This window comes from Spermophilus citellus, assembly GCF_964194105.1.
Source record: "Spermophilus citellus genome assembly, chromosome: 2".
In the NCBI taxonomy this organism is placed as follows: domain Eukaryota; kingdom Metazoa; phylum Chordata; class Mammalia; order Rodentia; family Sciuridae; genus Spermophilus; species Spermophilus citellus.
This window is the reverse complement of record NC_138183.1, coordinates 189,466,500-189,484,090: the sequence shown is the minus strand read 5'-3', so window position 1 is coordinate 189,484,090 and position 17,591 is coordinate 189,466,500. Positions and strand designations below refer to the sequence as shown.

Below are 17,591 nucleotides of genomic sequence, written 5' to 3'. Positions count from 1 at the left end.
AGTCAGCCTCAGCAATAGCATAGTGCTAAGCAACTCAGTGGGACCCTGTCTCTAAATAAAATACAAAATAGAGCTGGAGATATAGTTCAGTGGTCTAGTGGCCCTGAGCTCAATCCCCAGTGCTTAAAAAAAAAAAAACAAAACCTACACTGAGATTTCATCTCACACCAATCAGAATGGCAGTAATCAAGAATACAAATAATGATGAATGCTGGAGAGGATGTGGAAAAAAAGAACATTCTTACACTGTTGGTTAGATTATAAATTAATACAAGCGCTATGAAAATCAGCATGGAGGTTCCTCAAAAGATTAGGCATGGAACCACCATATGAACCAGCTATACCACTCTTTGATATTTAATCTGAAGAATTAAAGTCAGTGATACAGTGATACATGCATACCCATGTTTACAGCAGCAAACAGCCAAACTAAGCAACCAGCCTAGATGTCTATCAACTAATAAATGAATAAAGAAAATGTGGTGAATATATATATACACAATGGAATTTATTCAGTCCTAAAGAAAAATGAAATTGTTATTTGTAAGAAAATGGATGGAATTAAAAACCATTATGTTAAGCAAAATAAATTAAACTCAGAAGGTTAAAGGTTGTATGTTTTTTCTCATCTGCAGAAGCTAGAGAGAAAAAGGTGAAGAAAGGTAGGGGTGGATCTCATGAAAATCCAAGGGATCAGAAGAGGAAAGGGAGCTGGGGAAGGAGGTGTGGAGGGAGAGGGGAAGTACTGGGGGTGATACTGGTCAAATTATATTGTTATACTGTGTACTGTGTGCACAAAGGAATATGTAACAACAAATCCCATTGTTAATTGATACAACTAATGCACCAATTAAAAAATGTGGAGGGAAAACAGCGATGTCCTTTCAATATGATGTGGGGATTCACACCCATTCAAAGGTTATTTAATTACTTAGGGGAATGTACACGCTCTATTCTTCTACTTATTACTAATTAAATATTCTAGATTAAGTGAAGCTACTTGTTAACTTAAAGTTTTATCCTTTAGAGTTGAAAGCCATTTCTTTCAGGGAGAAGAGATGATCCCCATGGCTAGGATCTACTGGTCTGTAGGACATCAACCAGTTTGTAACTAATGTAGAAATCTTATTCCACCAGATGTTAAATTGCCTATGAATATGGAGTTCCTTAGGTGCTATTTGAAACAGCCTACTTCATTGTTCCCTAAGCAATTAACTAATTAAATAAAGTCTTTGATACATGTTCACTTATATTTGTATCAGTGATGGTTTTAGTTTTTAAAAATTATACTTTGACAGGCATAAGAAGCTTTCTAAGATATGACTGACATCACCTTACCGACTATCAGCCAGCCCTGCAAATCCTAGTCTTGTAGGGCTATTATGATAACAATTTTTCTGGATAGTAATCTGGTAAAACTACATGGAATTATCAAATAACTTCTGTCTCAAAGATAAAGTAAAAAACAATTTAAGTATATGTTATTTTCAAGATCATCTTTGTTCTACCCTTGACTTTCCATCCTGCCCTAAAGTATGTATAGATATAAACATGCAGTCTATTTTATTACATTTCCCTTAAGTTTTCCCACTTGTGCATTTTTAAACAATGGGGAACACAAAGATTCTTTTCTTTTCACTCAAGCTATTTTCTGAAAAGACTGTTAAGGCCCAATCCCTATGTCAGAAAACAAAGATTCATATAGGAAAAGCAGTACTTATTGGTCAACATTAAGAAACTACTTACAACTGGGTATGGTAGCTACATGCCTGTAATCCCAGCTACTCAAGAGGCTGAAGCTGGAGGATCCCAAGTTCAAGGGCAGCCTCAGTCATTTAGTGACATATAAGCAACTTGATGAGACCCTGTCTCAAAATAAAAAATTTTAAAAGGCTGGGGATATAGTTCAGTGGTAAAGTGCCCATGAGTTCAATTTCAATACGAACAAAACAAAATAACCTCCCTCCAAAAAAGGAAAGAAATAAACTATCTATAGAATCACAGAACATAAGATTTAGACAGGATTTTAAAGATCTTCTTGCTTAATCCCTTGTTTTAAGAAAAGGAAGTTGAGCCCAAAGAAATACAATGATTTGTATTTCATTGAGGGCTGACAATGACTAAAATTAATTTTTTTGATCTTATTTTAAAGACTTGTTAATGGGTCTCACAATGGATCCATGGGTACATTTTCTTTATTTAAACCACTTGTTGAAAAAAAAAAATGCTTCCTTCTATCTGTTTCAGGTACCTTTCTTTTTCTAAGTCAAACAGGTTAATACCTGATTCAGGTGTGAATTATGAACTGTTCTTATTTCCAATACATATTATTAATTTTACTTAAAGTCTGATTACATGGATTAGTAAAAAGAAAAAAATCCCAAATTCACATTTTCAGTGTTCCATATTTTACTAAAAACAAAAGTCTAGACTAATGTGGATTTTTTTTTTTTAAACCAAGAAACCTGGATTTTGTCAAACTGTCAATCTAAATATACTTTTGGTAAATTCAAGTAGACTATAAAGACTAATTCCAATTTTTAGGTATGAGCACTGGGAAGGGAAGCACTATTTTCCCATCACCCAAACCACTATCAGCACAAGGAAAATAGAAAATAAAATTCTGTACCCTGACATCACTTCTAGATGAAGCTGTCCTGATACAGTTAAGAAAGCAGGAACATTGAAGAAATTCTCCTCAGGTAACTTTATTTTGCTTGAAGGCTGCAAAGGAAAAACATAAGCCACAGAAAGCTATTACATATTTTGCTTTACTTTTCATATTTACACACATGCCAGAACTAAAAATCAGTGCAAATTTAACCTATGCAAGGACTGATCATTCTCAAGAAAATAAAGGTGGTTCTCAGCACGTATCTAAAAGAGAAAATGTCTATTTAGAAAATACGAAAGTCATGTAAATTTTGCCCCATATTTTTAAAACACAAAAACCAAGGGATGAGGTACCTTTGTTATAAAGTATACTTCTCCATAAAAAGTGATTCTGATTAAGGGGCAAACCAAGGCTAGAGTTTCTAAATTTATAATTTTAAATGCAAAGAATTACATAATTTCTCCAACTTCTAACCTACAGCTGAGGCTTAATTTTCTCAAGGGAATAGCCTTTGTAACACATTATTAAGACAGTGACAGTGCTTTTAACAGAGATTTTTGTTAACACATTATAAAGTTATAAACAAATTACAATCAACCCTTTGTATCTACAAGTTCTGCATTTGCAGATTCAGCCAACCTCAGATTGAAAATATTCAGAAAAAGAAAAACTTTCATCTGTTCTGAATGCATACAATTTTTCCTTGTCATCATCCCCCAAACAGTACAGTTTAATAACTATTTACAGGGGCTGGGGATGTGGCTCAAGCGGTAGCGTGCTCGCCTGGCATGCTTGCGGCCCGGGTTCGATCCTCAGCACCACATACCAACAAAGATGTTGTGTCTGCCGAGAACTAAAAAATAAATATTAAAAATTCTCTCTCTCTCTCCTCTCTCACTATCTCTTAAAAAAAAAATAACATTTACATAGCTTTTACATTACATTAGGTGTCATAAGTAATTAAGAAATGATTTAAAGTATATGGAGGACGTGCATGGGTAATAAGTGAATGTATGCTATATTTTTATATAAAGAACATGAGCATTTTCAGATTTTGGTATTCTTGGGGTCTTGGAATCAATCAATGGCACACAGATACCTAGGGATTAAGCTCTATTAAATATTCATTGCAGTTAAGAAGTAGAAATAATGTAACCCAATCTTTAAAGGATACAATGAGCAATTAGGCATTTATAAACTTTTATGTAGAGAGAATGATTATTCCATTTGAAAAAGGTAATAAACAAGCCAGCCAACATTTATAAGAGGTATGCTTAGAAACAAAGCTATTTTGGGGTCCAAGTACAATTTAAACAATATAGTTAAGAAAACTTCTGAATCAAGTTTATTACTATCATACTACTTTTTTGGAAGAAAGCAAAATTTTCTAATCTCATATTTTAAACTGCACATTTATTTGAAAGTGTTTTAGTGTAACAGTGAAGTTATCATACAATAAAGTCAATTTTAAGTATGTAATAGAAAACATAGGACTCCTTTGAATACACTTAACACCAAACATTAAATTATGGAAACACATGAAATAAAGGTATCATTTAATTTCATTGGCTATTCTAAAACTATTGCATATTAAGTGTAGATGTGTGAGTTTAAATAAGAAATGTACAGTTAAAATTACCAATTGAAAATTTTCATTTTATTTTTTCAAACTTACTTTGCTATTGACACTAGAGATCCTATACATAAATTATTTTTTAAAAGTCCATCTTTGGGCTGGGGATGTAGCTCAGTGGCAGAGTGTTTGTCTAGCACGTACTAGATTCTTGGGTTCAATCTGTAGAATTTCAAATAACAACAAAAAACTTTAGATCCCATTAATGATGAAAGAATATTGTTTTCAAGGACTTATATACTCAAGACTAATTGACCTCAAAATAAAAGCTATGTTCTGTGTTATTTCATAACTAATTATTCACTGAAGAACTGCTTTCCAAATAAGGTCCCGAAAACTTTGTAAGTCTATAATACCCTCTCCCCTTCACTTCTTTGGTCTATAATTTGCATAGGGTATTTATCCCAAATTTACTTAAAGTAATTTCTGTCATTCCTTGTACATTTAAAAAAGTCTGGTCTTTATTTCTAGATTTTAATCTTTTACTTATTAGCACTAGTACAAAATGGATTCTGATCTTATATATTTAACCATTTTAAATGGGTGCAAACAGGGCTGGGGTTGTGGCTCAGCAGTAGAGTACTCGCCTAGCATGTGCGGAGCACTGGCTTTGATCCTCAGCACCACATAAAAATAAAATAAAGGTATTGTGTCCAACCACAACTAAAACAAAATATTTTTTAAAAATGGGTATAAACATAATGCCACTTCATTATACCTCCCAAGATTATGGGCGACTGTTTATCATTGAAATAACTATGTTATTATAAATTATTTTTCTATCTTATAATTATTAAATTGATTTTTTTCTTCCATATTTTTATTGGTTTATTATAGTTGTAGTTAATGGTGTTATTTGTTGTTACATATTTGTATATGCTCACGATAAAACAACATAATTTGGCCAATATCATTCCCTAGTATTTTTCCTTTCACTTCTCTCCTCCCTTCCCTGGACTCAGTGTAGTTTTCTTTCTTTCTTTTTTTAATTAGATCCTTATAGATGGTAATGGTGTTCACAAACTCATAAATGCATGGATTCGATTTTGGTTCACAATCACCCCTTTTCCCTCTGGCCCTCACTCTCCTCCCCTATTCTCTTTCCTCTACTCTGCTAGATTTCTTTTCACTTGTCTATTTGTTCTTTTTACTTATACATAAGGGTGAAATTTCCTGTGGTATATTTGTATGTGCACATAACATGATGTTTTAAGAATTCATCCTGGCCGGCTTGGTGGTACAAGCCTGTAATTTCAGTGGCTTGGGAGGCTGAGGCAGGAGGATTGCAAGTTTAAGGTCCAGCTTCAGGAACTTAGCGAGGCCCTAAGCAACTCAGCAAGGCCCTGTCTCAAAATTAAAAAAAAAAGGAGGCGGGGTGGGGATGCCACCCTGCAAGGTTCAATCTCTAGTACCAAAAAAAAAAAAAAAAAAAAGCATTCTGCATTGCCTCCCCTCTCCCATCTCTCCATTCTGCCTCTTTTTTTTTTTAAGAGAGAGAGAGAGAGAGAGAATTTATTTATTTATTTATTTTAGTTCTCGGCGGACACAACATCTTTGTTGGTATGTGGTGCTGAGGATCGAACCCGGGCCGCATGCATGCCAGGTGAGCGCGCTACCGCTTGAGCCACATCCCCAGCCCATCCATTCTGCCTCTCGATCACCAGATTCTTCTTCACTACTGATCTTTCCTGTATCTTTTTTATATCATCTCCTTCCCTCCTCCTTTCCTTTATTTCCTTTCTAGCTTCCACATGAGAGAGAGAACATTCAACCTTTGAATTTTTTTTTAATATTTATTTTTTAGGTGTAAAATGCCTTTATTTTTATGTGGTGCTGAGGATCGAACCCGGGTCCCGTCTGTGCTAGGCGAGCGCTCTACCACTGAGCCACAATCCCAGCCCCAACCTTTGAGTTTTTGAGTGTGGCTAGCAAATGCCTTAATTTCATTCTTCTTTATGGTTGTAGAATTCCTTTGTGTATATACCACAATTTCTTTACCCATTCATCTGTTGATGAGCACCCAGGTTGTTCCATGATTTAGCTATTGTGAACTGTGCTGCTATAAATACCGAGGTGGTTGTATTGCTACAGCATTCTGATTTTAGTTCTTTTGCCAAAATACCGAGGAGTGGAACAGCTATACTATGTTATACTTGGTTACATTCCTAGTTTTGTGAGGAGACTGCATAATGCTTTTCATAGTGGTTCTACTAGTCTGCAGTCCCACCAACAGTGTACCTTTTCCCACACAACCTAGCCAGTATTTATTATTGTCTGTATACTTAATCTTTGCCATTCTGACTGGAGTATAGTTTTGATCTGCATTTCTCTAATTGCTAACCATATTGAACACTTTTCAAATATCTGTTGGCCATATATATTTCTTCTTTTCAGAAGTGTTTGTCTAGTTTATTTACCCATTTATTAACTGGGTTATTTGATTTTTTTTTTTTTTTTGTATAAACCACTGAGCTATATCCCTAGCCCTCTTTATTTTTTTGAGACAGGATCTTGCTAAGTTGCTCAGGACCTCTCTAAATTGCTGAGGTTTGCTCTGAACTTGCAGTTCTCCTGCCTCAGCTTCGTGTGCTGCTGAGATTACAGGCATGTGCCACCATGCTTATAATTTTTAATGTGAAATTTTTTGAATTCTATATATTCTATATTAATTCTGTCTCAGAAGCGTAGTTAGCAAAGATATTCTTCCATTCTGTAGGTCCCCCCTTCACATTCTTAATTGTTTCCTTTGCTGTGCAGAAGTTTTTTTTTGATGCCATCCCATTTATTAACTCTAGGCATTATTTCCTGAGCTTTAAGAGTCCTACTGAGAAAGTTGTTGCCTATGCCTGTATATTGAAATGTTGACCCTATGATTTCTTCTAGGAGTTGCACAGTTTCTGATCTAATTAGTAGGCCTTTGATCCATTTTGAGTTGCTTTTGTGCAGGGTCAAAATTAAGGAAAATGATTCATTCTTCTACATAACCAGTTTTACCCATATCATTTGTTAAAAAGGCTTTTCTCCAAAGTATGTTTTTGGCACCTTTGTCAAGGATCAGATGATTGATTCCTATGGTCTGTTTTTATGTCTTCTATTCTATACCACTGGTATATTTGTTTTTATGCCAGTTCCATGCAGTTGTTTCTATAGTGCTGTAGTATAATTTGAAGTCAGGTATTAGAGTTGCTGTGGCTATCCTGGGTCTTTTTTTCTAACAAACGAATTTTAGGACTGTTTTTTCTAGTTCTACAAAGAATGTCATCCGTATTTTGATGGGGATCACACTGAACCTACATATTGCTTTTGGAAATATGGACATTTTAACAATATTAATTCTGCCTATCCATGAACATGGGAAGTTTTTCCACCTTCTGAGGTCTTCTTTGATTTTTTTCTTCAATGTTCTATAGTTTTCATTGTAGAGGTCCTCCACATCCTTAGTTAGAGTTATTCCTAAGTATTTTATTTTTTTTGAGGTTGTTGTGAATGGATTGTTTTCCTGATTTCTTTCTCAGCAAATTCATAATTGGTGCATAGGAAAGCTACTGATTTTTGTATGCTAACTTTGTTAATATGCTACTTTGTTGAATTTGTTTATTAGCTTTAGCATTCTTTTGGTGTAGCTTTCTGGATCTACCTTAAGATCATGCCATCTGTAAACAATGGTAATTTGACTTCTTCCTTTCCTATTTTTATCCCTTGTATTTCTTGTCTTGCCTAATTTCTCTGGCTAGAATTATTTCTAATACTACACTGAATAAGTATGATGAGAATGGCTTGTCTTGTTCTAGATTTTAAAGGAAATGTTTTCAGTTTTTCCCCATTCACTATGATGTTGGCTTTGGATTTATCATATATAGCCTTTATGATGTTAGGGTAGGTTTCTTCTATCCCTAGTTTCTTCAGAGCTTTTATCATGAATGGGTGCCAAGTTCTGTCAAAGAATTTCTCTGCATTTATTGAGCTGACTTAAGTAATTTTTGTCCTTAATTCTATTTATGTGATGAATTACCTTATACTACAAATAAACTTAATTGCAAAATATTAAAAATATTTGTTTTAAAAAGTAATTACTGAGAGTGATCTCAGCAAAACTGGTTGAGTAAATAGCTCTAAAGACTTATCCCACTACAGAAAAGCACCCCCTCCAAAAAAAAAAAAAAAAAAAAAAGAGCTGACATTGTGGGCACTCTAGAAAACAGTTAAAGGTTTAAAGCAACCAAGAACTTAAAAATGGAAGAATTCACCTGCCAACAGCAGAATTCATGCTCACTTCAAATGCACCTGGACCATTTTCTAAGACAGATCATATTCAAGGCCATAAAAAAGTCTCAAAATTTTTTTAAAAATTAAAATCATACAAAATATCTTCTTTGACCACAATGGAATAAAACTAGAAATGTAAAATAGTGTGCTTACCAGGGAAAAAAGTGGTGGTTTCTTAAAAAGTTGAAATATATTTACTGTGACCTAGTAATTCTACTACTAGATATATATATATATATATATATATATATATATATATATATATATATATAAAATATTTAAAATGAAGTTTTAAAATATTTATACACAAATATTTGTAATAACACTATTCTCAGTAGACAAAAGGTAGAAACAACTCAAATATCCATCAGTGGAAAATGGATAACCCAAATGTGGTATATACAATAACAGATACTATTTAGCCACAGAAGGAATTTTTGTACACTTATACATTATTTAAATTAAATATATATACTAAAACATGGCTGAACCCTGAAAATATTATGTTAAGTGAAAGAAGATAGACATAAAAGACAAAAACGATATGATTTAATTTATATGAAACAGACAAACCCATAGAGAGTTACCATCTAAGGGGAGGGGAAAATAGGAGTGACTACTTATCGGCAAAGGGTTTTCTTTTGGGGTAATTAAAATGTTTCAGAACTTAACAGAGATGGTAATTATCAGTTATTATGAACGTACTAAATGCCACAAATGTACCCTTTAAAATGGTTAATTTTATGTTAACTGAGTTTTACCTCAACTTTGTGAAAAGTGTACATAAAAGAATAATTATTAACCAGGTGTGGTAGTGTAGGCCTATAGTCCCAGCTAGTGGAGGCAAAGGTGGGAAGATGGCTTGAAGCCAGGAGTTCAGGGTCAGCCTTAACAAAATAGCCAGAACTTGTCTAAAAAAAAAGTAACAGTTGAATCTGAGAAGTTAAAAAACTACTAACCTAGAATAGCAAATATACAATTTAGGACTACAATATTAAATTTGTGATCTTAAATACTTCACTAATAATGAAGAAATAATAAAACTAATGAATTAAGTACCCAAATTGTGACTGCCAGGGGAAAGGATTTCTTTAATGAGTTCCTAAAACCACATGTGATAAACCAAAATACTGACAAATCTGAATACATTAAAACTAAGGACTTTAATGAAGGAAGATACAGGCAAAGAATGATAGATTTAAGAGTAAAATATTTGTAACACCTAAAATTGGCAAGTGATTAAGAAGATATAGGAATACTACCTGTTTGCTTCCCAAATTGGGAAAATAGAGTTACAGAAAAGAATATTCAAATGATCAAGATGCATATGAAGAATAACTCAAACTCTCCAGGAATCAGATAAATGCAAATTAAAAGAAGATATTTTGGGCTGGGGATGTGGCTCAAGCGGTAGCGCGCTCGCCTGGCATGCGAGCGGCCCGGGTTCGATCCTCAGCACCACATACCAACAAAGATGTTGTGTCCGCCGAGAACTAGAAAATAAATATTGAAAAAAAATTCTCTCTCTCTCTCTCTCTCCCTCTCTCACTCTCTCTTAAAAAAAAAAGATATTTGGGGCTGGGGATGTGGCTCAAGCGGTAGCGCGCTCGCCTGGCATGCGTGCGGCCCGGGTTCGATCCTCAGCACCACATACCAACAAAGATGTTGTGTCCGCCGAGAACTAAAAAATAAATATTAAAAATTGTCTCTCTCTCTCTCACTCTCTCTCCTCTCTCACTCTCTCTTTAAAAAAAAAAAAAAAAGATATTTTAAGAAAACGTATACATCAGATAGATAAAAATGAGAAAGTTGTATAGTATCAACTGTAGGTGTAAATTCAATATGGTAGCAGAATTCTAAGATGTGCTCCCATGATTCCCACCTCCTGGCTATTTAATCAAATACCAATCCAATTACTGATATGAATTGATTTTGCAAATTTAATTGAAGTTCCAAATCAGATGACTTCAAGATCCAGAGGTTATCTGGATATACCAGAACTAGTCACATGAGCTCTTAACAGTACAAAGTTTTCTACTGCAACAGATTTGCAAGATAGGGATCTGATATGACTCTGCTGCTCAGATGGAAAGGAACACATGAAGAGGTCCTGACAGCAGTCTCTAAGAGCTGAGATCAACTTGGCCAGCAGCCAGAAGAAAATAGGAGCTTCAGTTCAACAACTGCAAAGAACTGAATTCTGCTAGTAAAAGGAGTTAAGTCTGTCTGGTAGAGAACTTCAAGATGCAGATGAGAATGCAGCCAGATGGCTTCAGCCTTGAAAGAGGAGAACCTAGGAGAACCCAGCCAGGCCAGTTTGGATTTCTGACCTACAGAACTAAGAGCAAATAAATGGATGTTGTTTTGGGAAACTAACTTTGTAGTAATTTGTTACCAAGCAATAGAAAACGAATTCACAGGAAATAGGTGGCCTCCAGAAAATGCTGGTAGAGTATAAACTAGTATTAACTAGTACTGCTATTCTTAAATAAAGTTAAGACTGCACACACCTTACAATATATACCCTTGATAAAATTTTCATACAGATCCATTAGGGAATATGTATAAGACTATCGCAGGATTTTTTTCTAGGTGTAAGTTAGAACTGGAAACAACAAAGAGTTCATTATTAGGAGAATGTGTAAATGAAATGTTGCAGAAACCTAACAATTCAATACTCTATAGCAATTAAAGGTGACAAATTTATCTACAACATAAACAGAATTTCAAAACAAGTTAAATGAAAAAAAAAGGAAACAGAACAAGACACATAATACACTGTCATTTTTGTGAATTTAAAACATGTAATTTTGCCACAATATAAATAAAAATCCTACAAATTATTTCTAGTTGATAAAATAAAGACAATATAAGGTTCAATGATTCATCACAAAGTGAATGCCTTTATGTCTATAACTCAGATGACAAGACAGAATAAAAACAACATCCCAGAAAACTGACACCCCTCCCCATCCCTTCTCCCTCCCCAAAGTTAACTGGTAACCTGACCATCAACTTCATATTAATTTTCTGTTTCTGATTTTATATAAGTGCAAACATAAGTATGCATTCTTTTATATCTACTTAATTTGCTCTCAATTTATAGTTATATGAAGCTCAATGGTAGAGTGTTTGCCTAGTGTTCAGGAAGGCCAGCACAGAAAAATAGTTATAGTTAAACATCACTTATCCATGTGGTTGTTGGTAGATATCTAAATACCTGAATTGTTTCCAACTTGAAACTAATATGACTAATGCTGCTGTATACATTTCATAAATGTCTAGTGATATGTATTTATATGGAATAGACTTGTAAAATCATAGGGTGTGCATATCTTTGATGAGCATTATGCCTGTTTCCCTAAGTGGTTATACCAATGGCCTTTGCCAAAGCACTGCATAAAATTTTGCACTACACTGTACCAAAATAGTGACTGTCAAAATATGGTTTGCAGATGTCTAGGGTTCCCCAACACCCTTTTGAGGAAATTTATGAGATCAAACTATTGTCATAATACAACTAACAAGTTATTTGTCTTTTTTTTATTGGATTGACATTTATACTGATGATGCAACAATAGTGGATAAAACTGTTCAAATCAAAGCAGTGGGACCAAACTACAGGTATAGTCATCATGTACCATCATGTACTCAAAATGAAAAAATAAAAAACAAAAAAGCCAGTTACACTTAAGAAGCCATTTGATGAAGCCATTTCAATGATTATTTTATTAAATACTGTCTCTTATATATCTTTTTAATATTTGGTGCAACAAAATAGGAAGTATACATAAAACACTTGTGCTACAAAATGAAGTATGATGGTATGTGTCGGTCAGGTTTGTGTTACTGTGACAAAATACCTGAGATAAACTTAAAAGGAGGAAAGGTTTTGGTTTACAGTTTAGACCCTGGTCAGTTGGCTCTGTTGCTTTTGGACCTGTGTTGAGGCAGAGCATCACATGGTAGGGCAAAGCTGCTTACCTAATGGTGGCCAGGAAGTGAAGAGATAGTAAAGGGGCCAGGGTTCCAACATACTCTTCAAGGCCATTCCCCCTCACCCTCCACACCCCTTCCTGTAGGCCTCAGTTCCCAAAGGTTCAACTTCTTTCTAAGAGTGCCACAGACTGGCAAACAATCCTTTAATACATGAGTCTTTGGGGGACATTCCAGATCCAAATGCCTTTATCAAGTAAAATTGAGATGAGACTGCAGCGAGTTGCTTCATTTCATGAAATACCAATTTTAATTCAAAGAATGTCTAACATTCCTACCATGATTATTCCATCTTAAATATTAAGTGGATATTTCTCAAAAATGACCGATAGGGAGTCTTCTATCATTTCAAAGAAAACAGCTGACAACTAGATTTGGGAAAATGTGAACTCATCACTGTGAGTTTGATAACTTTCTAATCTTTATTTCTGATGACAGTGCAAAGCAATGTTAATGAATGTGATTTTTTTTATATATTATATGAGATGTGTCACCACCTAAAATTCTCCACGATTCAGAGAATCAATGTAAGATGCTACAAAGTCAGGTATAGGTGAAAGATCCAAAGCATACACTAGACCAAAGGATTTCAGTGTAACAGAGAGAGTATGAAAAGATCAGAATAAATTCATGATACTGTCATGGGAAGAGTGTTCTAGGCCTGAAGAATGTCCAGTAGAGAGATCAGTAAGTTATGTACATTCAACATTGTAACTAACTATCATTTGTTGAGTTACACTGTAGCTATCACAAAATAGCTACCATAATCTGAAAGGGCAATTAGAGTACTCCTTTTTCTAACTAATCTATATGATTATATTAATATACTCCAACCAAAACAATGTATTATAAGAGACTGAATGCATGCATACACATACAAAAAGAGAATCAGCTGGCTTCTATAGTGCTAGACATTAAAGGGAAGTACAAATATATGAAACAATACCATTCTTCAAACATTGTAACTAATGTTTAAGAAACTACCACTTTTTAAATAAAAATTTCTTTAGTTGTACATGGACACGATACCTTTGTTTTATTTACTTACTTTTTTTTTTAATGTGGTGCTGAGGATCGAACCCAGGGCCTCGCATGTGCTAGGCAAGCACTCTACCACTGAGCCACAATCCCAGCCCCAAGAAACTACCATTTGTTGAAGTACAGTGTAACTATCACAAAATACCTCAAAAATCTGAAAATTCTCCTAATTTTAAATATTCATTACTTCATTTAAAAATAAATATAATAAACCTATTACATGTTAACATGTAATGTTTTAAAATGTTTTTATGGAAAATAAATAATTTTTAAAACCCACACACAAAAAAAAGCACCTTGAGGTCCTCCATAAAGTTTTAATATAAAAGGATCTTGGGGGGCTCGAAATGTGGCTCAAGTGGTAGTGTGCTCACCTGGCATGCGTGAGGCACTGGGTTAGATCCTCAGCATCACATAAAAAAAAAAAAAAAACATATTGTATCCAGGGGCTGGGATGTGGCTCAAGCGGTAGCGCATTCACCTGGCATGCGTGCAGCACGGGTTCCATCCTCAGCACCACATACAAACAAAGATGTTGTGTCCGCCAAAAACTAACTAACTAACTAACTAAATAAATAAATAAATAAATATTTAAAAAAAAAAGATTTTCCAATTATTAACAAGCCATTAAGTGTAGGCCTATTGCTGATCTAATAGTTTCAAATAAGTCCAGCTTATGTTCTCATACTTTCTAATCACAAATATGTATTTTGGTGTACTTGAACTTCTCAAATAAAAGTAATTGTTCTTAAAATAAGGGTCCAATTATATTCCAGAACACTCACTAACTAGAAAACAAACCCACTCTCAGTCTTAAGAAAGGTTTATTCTGGCAAGTATTTGAGCAAAAAGAAAGGAAGTTGTTAGTTCAGACTGTTTGTAAACATCTGCTTTCCTGCTGAGCAGTCTGAGAAAGAGAAAGAAAACAAAGAAGAAAAGGAGCTTGGAGTCCCCAGGATTCAAGGGTGAGGCTGTGCAAAACAAAAGATGAAGAAACCCAGTGCTGACCCCCCTCCTCCAAGATGAAAAGATGTAGGATTACCCCATATGAAATGTTATATGGGTTACCATAATTAGGGAAAACAATGGGTTTCCCCACCTTTGAAACAAAGGATCAACTTCTTTAAAATTATATATATTAGATCTGTCTTCTACTAGAACCTCCTAGCACAGATATCACCTCTGGAATTCCCTGCATACCCACTTTGGCCAGGTGACCACATCCCAATCCAGGTTTAGAAGGAAAACAAACTGGATCCTGCTTGGGAAGGGTCCTACCAAGTCCTGCTCATGACTGAGATAGGTGTTCAGACCACAGAATGAGGTTGGACTTATTACACATAAGGAAAGGGAGCCTTAATTTCTAATAGGGAGAAACAACGGATCTCAGCTCCAGATTTCATCAAATTCACTTTGAAAAGACTCTAATAATGTTCATAGTGATATGGAAAATCACATCCTGAAAACTGATCATCAATATAACCCAGACTACCTTCCCTCTGGTTGTTAAATTTGATGCCTGTCAGGTATTTCCCTGTGGAAATTCACATAATCAAAGGCAGTTACTTGGGAGAAATAAATACTGTCTAGCATATTCTGGAAATTAATCTCTAGAAATCTAATAATGATGTTACCACTTAGAAGTAAAAGATTTACAACAAACTCTGAAAGTAGAAATTGAGTACAATGAGACAAATGCTTGAATGGAAGGGATTAAATATTCTGTTAGTGCATTAAATAAAAGGGACTGTAAACCTGCACAACAAGGAGGGCAGAAGTTCAAATGGGTCCCTATGGGCATGAGTTGCATGGCCTGGGTAAATAACTCTTGCAAAACTGTGTCACAGATATTCCCAGCAGTTAAGGCGCCTCAAGCAAGAGCCCCCAAAGATCACATGACCTCCTTCCCTAGGAACCAATTACACCTCATGCCTCTCTAGGGGTTTCTGGTGGTGGTGGGGGGGTGCAACTGACCTTCTTGGTGAACTATATCTGGATGCAATGAAAGCCAATACTTTGAGGAGATATCTAATCAAACAGTGCTTGCTATAGCCTGAGCCAGTGTCTGATGGTATTGAGACTTTACCTGTCAGTTGAAGTTGAACCTGCACTTTGGTTCAACTGGCTATCTCTTTCACCCTGGCATTTTCTCAGATCAAATAAATCTCTTCCCCAGGGTCATTTGATCCCCATATTTTTATAGATTTAATTAAAATTCCTCAAGGGGGGGCTGGGGATGTGGCTCAAGCGGTAGCATGCTTGCCTGGCATGCGTGCGGCCCAGGTTCGATCCTCAGCACCACGTACAAACAAAGATGTTGTGTCCGCCGAAAACTAAAAAGTAAATATTAAAAAAATTCTCTCTCTCTCTCCCTCTCTTTCTCTTTAAAAAAAAAAAAAAATCCTCAAGGGGTTTCTAAAGAGTTTAAAGCCAGGAATCAGCAGCAAGTTTTGAATCAGTTCTCTTTTGGTGATCTATAATAAAAATGTTGATTGGATTAATTAATCAATCATAATCAACAATGAATAATTATGAGATAAACTCAAGGAAATTGCAAAAAAAATAGATGCAACTAACAGAATGATAAGGAAAGAACTAATCACATTTATTATTACCCAATAATTGCTATACTGGTGGAGGGGCAAAAGGATAGTCAGTGTAGATAATAAATAATTGCATCAGGAAGATGGGGGCTGATTCAAGAGGAAATAAAATGCTAATACCTCCAGAGTACTTCCCCCTTCTCCACCTGTTACCAAGGTTATCTGCCTCCAGGGAATTGTTCCTCTCTATAAGGAGCTGTTAATCAGAAGCCCCAGAGACATGAGGTGGGAGGGAAAGGGAGAGAAAAGGGAAATTGCATGGAAATGGAGGGAGACCCTCATTGTTATACAAAATTACATATAAGAGGTTGTGAGGGGAATGGGAAAATAAACAAGGAGAGAAATGAATTACAGTAGATGGGGTAGAGAGAGAAAATGGGAGGGAGCGGAGGGGGGATAGTAGAGGATAGGAAAGGTAGCAGAATATAACAGTTACTAATAGGGCATTATGTAAAAATGTGGATGTGTAACCCATGTGATTCTGCAATCTGTATATGGGGTAAAAATGGGAGTTCATAACCCACTTGAATCTAATGTATGAAATATGATATGTCAAGAGCTTTGTGACTCCCTTCCTGCTTGTACCCCTGGGCAGCTTTGTTCTTGTCCTTGGATCATTCTATCTTTTGGGTCCTGTAGGCAGGATGGGAGTAGGGGGCATGAGAACAAAGGAGATTAAAAATCTATCCTTTAAATAAAACGTTTCGCTCTTGCCTCAATGTTTCTCGGGGGTGTTCAATCTTCAACAATGAAGGAATAAGACTGGAACCTGATTCTCAACACCTGTATCATTGGGAGTCATGACTATAGTTAGATGGTACATAATACCATGTATGGGAGGTCTTATTCAACTACTGATGGAGACAGCTCTCACCAAAGTCTAGTCTCACATCAAAATAATCCTTCTGGACTGGGGCTTTGGCTCAGTGGTATAGTGTTTGCCTCACATGCATGAGCCCCTGGGTTCGATCCTCAGCACCACATATAAATAAACAAATAAAATAAAGGTATTGTGTCCATCTACAACTAAAAAAAAATTAAGAAAAAAATCCTTCTGTACTAGATACAGTTGAATACAAATATCAAAAGATGTTATCCAAATTTGAAGCAAAGAATTTATATAGATCATATATAAGGGGGGAAATTGTAATATATGTATTTTCTTTTATATCAAAATTAAACCTGTAATGCTAATGGAGCCATCTTGAGTTAGAGAAACCATATAGTCAGAATGGAGCCATTTAAAAATTCCCTAACAGGTATCCAGTCACAACTTCAGTCCTTTTCTGGGCCTGCTCCAATTTGAAATTAGCTAATCACATTGACTGTACCCCTGAACTCTTCCTCTCAGGAGGGAGGAGCAGTGATTGTTAGGGATAAATGCTGGTGGACTGAGTGCATGCCCCGGGGTGCTTGTTCATGGATTCCCTTTGGGGGTGCA

At 35.3% G+C, this 17,591-nt stretch overlaps 1 protein-coding gene across 4 annotated transcripts in view; it reads right to left on the bottom strand.

Annotated features, from left to right (window-relative positions):
* The window catches only part of NARS2 (asparaginyl-tRNA synthetase 2, mitochondrial), a 143,842-nt gene that overhangs the window by 88,585 nt on the left and 37,666 nt on the right, over positions 1-17,591 (bottom strand). For all 4 annotated transcript variants that reach the window (XR_014020397.1, XM_081279089.1, XM_081279091.1 and 1 more), the window contains exon 6: positions 2,630-2,724. Coding sequence is in view for 3 of the 4 variants with exons in the window: in XM_081279089.1 (XP_081135215.1) it covers positions 2,630-2,724 (95 nt within the window). In the remaining variant the exon portion in view is untranslated. The remainder of the gene's footprint in view (positions 1-2,629; positions 2,725-17,591) is intronic.